At 40.4% G+C, this 2,040-nt stretch overlaps 1 protein-coding gene across 1 annotated transcript; it reads left to right on the top strand.

Moving 5' to 3' along the window:
• Window positions 1-286: 286 nt before the first annotated feature.
• Window positions 287-892, top strand: LOC307067182 (transmembrane emp24 domain-containing protein 2-like; the record flags this gene model as incomplete). Its single annotated transcript, XM_079724558.1, is given in 2 exon segments — window positions 287-733; window positions 737-892. Coding segments are annotated over 2 exon segments (603 nt in total).
• Window positions 893-2,040: the final 1,148 nt, after the last annotated feature.

Below are 2,040 nucleotides of genomic sequence, written 5' to 3'. Positions count from 1 at the left end.
TCCGTATTTCATCCTCTTCAATCCTAAATTTCCTCATCTTTAAATGGGGATCCTCATAAAAAGTTTCATCCAAGTGTTATAGTAAGGACAAAACAAAATAATGTATTATAAAAGAACTGATCTATCACACAAAATTGTATAAACTATACTTCAATTAAAAACTAAAAAATAAATTTTTAAGATTAAAAAAAAATGGGGTGGCGGCGGCTGAGATGACAGCGGTGGCAGCGGCGACGGCGGCTCTGGAGGCCGCAGTCCCGGTCCTGGCTTCGGCCCCAGCCCCACCATGGTGACGCTCGCTGAGCTGCTGGTGCTCCTGGCCGCCCTCCTGGCCACGGCCTCGGGCTACTTCGTCAGCATCGACGCGCATGCCGAGGAGTGCTTCTTCGAGCGGGTCACCTCGGGCACCAAGATGGGCCTCATCTTCGAGGTGGCCGAGGGCGGCTTCCTGGACATCGACGTGGAGATTACAGGGCCTGATAATAAAGGAATTTATAAAGGAGACCGGGAGTCCAGTGGGAAATACACCTTTGCTGCTCACATGGATGGAACATATAAGTTTTGTTTTAGCAATAGGATGTCCACCATGACTCCAAAGATAGTGATGTTCACCATTGATATTGGGGAGGCCCCCAAAGGACAAGACATGGAAACAGAAGCTCACCAGAATGAGCTAGAAGAAATGATTAATGAGCTTGCAGTGGCGATGACAGCTGTAAAGCATGAACAGGAATAAATGGAAGTTCGGGAGAGAATACACAGAGCAATTAATGACAACACAAACAGCAGAGTGGTCCTTTGGTCCTTCTTTGAAGCTCTTGTTCTAGTTGCCATGACATTGGGACAGATCTACTACCTGAAGAGATTTTTTGAAGTCCGGAGGGTTGTTTAAAAAGCCTTTTCCTGATGATCTGAAACTCATAATTCACTGTTTACCAAACATCTTGGTCATAATAATGTCATTAGTTTCTACGCTTTTATTTTCTAAACTGTACATTCACAGCTTCTGTTTCTTTGTGATTAATAGATATTGGGGAAAACACTTTTTTAGGAAAGTTATAGTGAAAATTTGACATGTGATTGGCATGATTTCATATTTCAGTTCTTTCTCCATATACAGGTCCTTCCAGAACTCAAAGACTGTAAGTGGACTATAGGTGTATAGTCCTTATTATATCTTCTTTCCTTTTGTTTTCATAGTAAAATGCAGTCTGTTCAGGATAGTACTTTACTGATAGTACTTTACTAAAAATGATTGCACTCTTGGGATCCCTTATCCTGCAGTTCATGTCATTAAAGGTTCATTTTGTTGTTGAGTCCTTATCAGAAACAACAATCTGGATCTTGACATTTTCTATCCAGCCTAATGGCAGAGCTCTGTGACTAGAGGATGCTACCAGGTTGGTACTTTTATACTTTGTCTGTCTTGTTTTTGCTTTAAAGATAAGACTTAAACCAACAACCTTTTTCCCCTTTAAAGTTTTACCTTGAACCTTAGAACTCAATCACCTCCACTTAAAATTGTTGACACAAGCAGCTAATAACCATTTTTTGGTTTCTGCCTAACCTTGTAAGAAGTCTCTATTAAAGCCAATTCTCTGGGTGTTGCAGTGAACGGTGGTTCTTTTTCTTTCTGTGCTGGCACATCCACTTTCTCTACTCTTGGAACGGAGGAGGTATGCATTCACATAATTGGAAAAATCTGGATTTCTGAAGCCAAAGGGTTAAAAGCCTCTTGGATTTCTTTGCAGTGATATAGAGCCACTATTTTATTTTTGATCAGTGGCATTTTGGCTACTGTTTAATTAGTGTACTGAGCATTACTGTCAGTACTAGGGTATTTGTTTTTGTTTTTCTTGGGTCTTTCTTTTTTTGGCACATGTGAATTTTGTATAAAACGAAATGACTTTCTCTTGGCCTCTGATGATGGGTTTAAAATTAAAGGAGCATCTAGTTTTGGTGTGGGGATGATCCAGGATTATGTTGTGACTGATGTATATTGATTACTTGTACATTTGTTTTGGATCTTTGCAAGGGGAA

This window comes from Hyperoodon ampullatus (assembly GCF_949752795.1).
Source record: "Hyperoodon ampullatus genome assembly, chromosome: 19".
NCBI lineage: Eukaryota > Metazoa > Chordata > Mammalia > Artiodactyla > Ziphiidae > Hyperoodon > Hyperoodon ampullatus.
The sequence above is the reverse complement of the archived record's forward strand: the minus strand, read 5'-3'. Positions and strand labels throughout refer to the sequence as shown.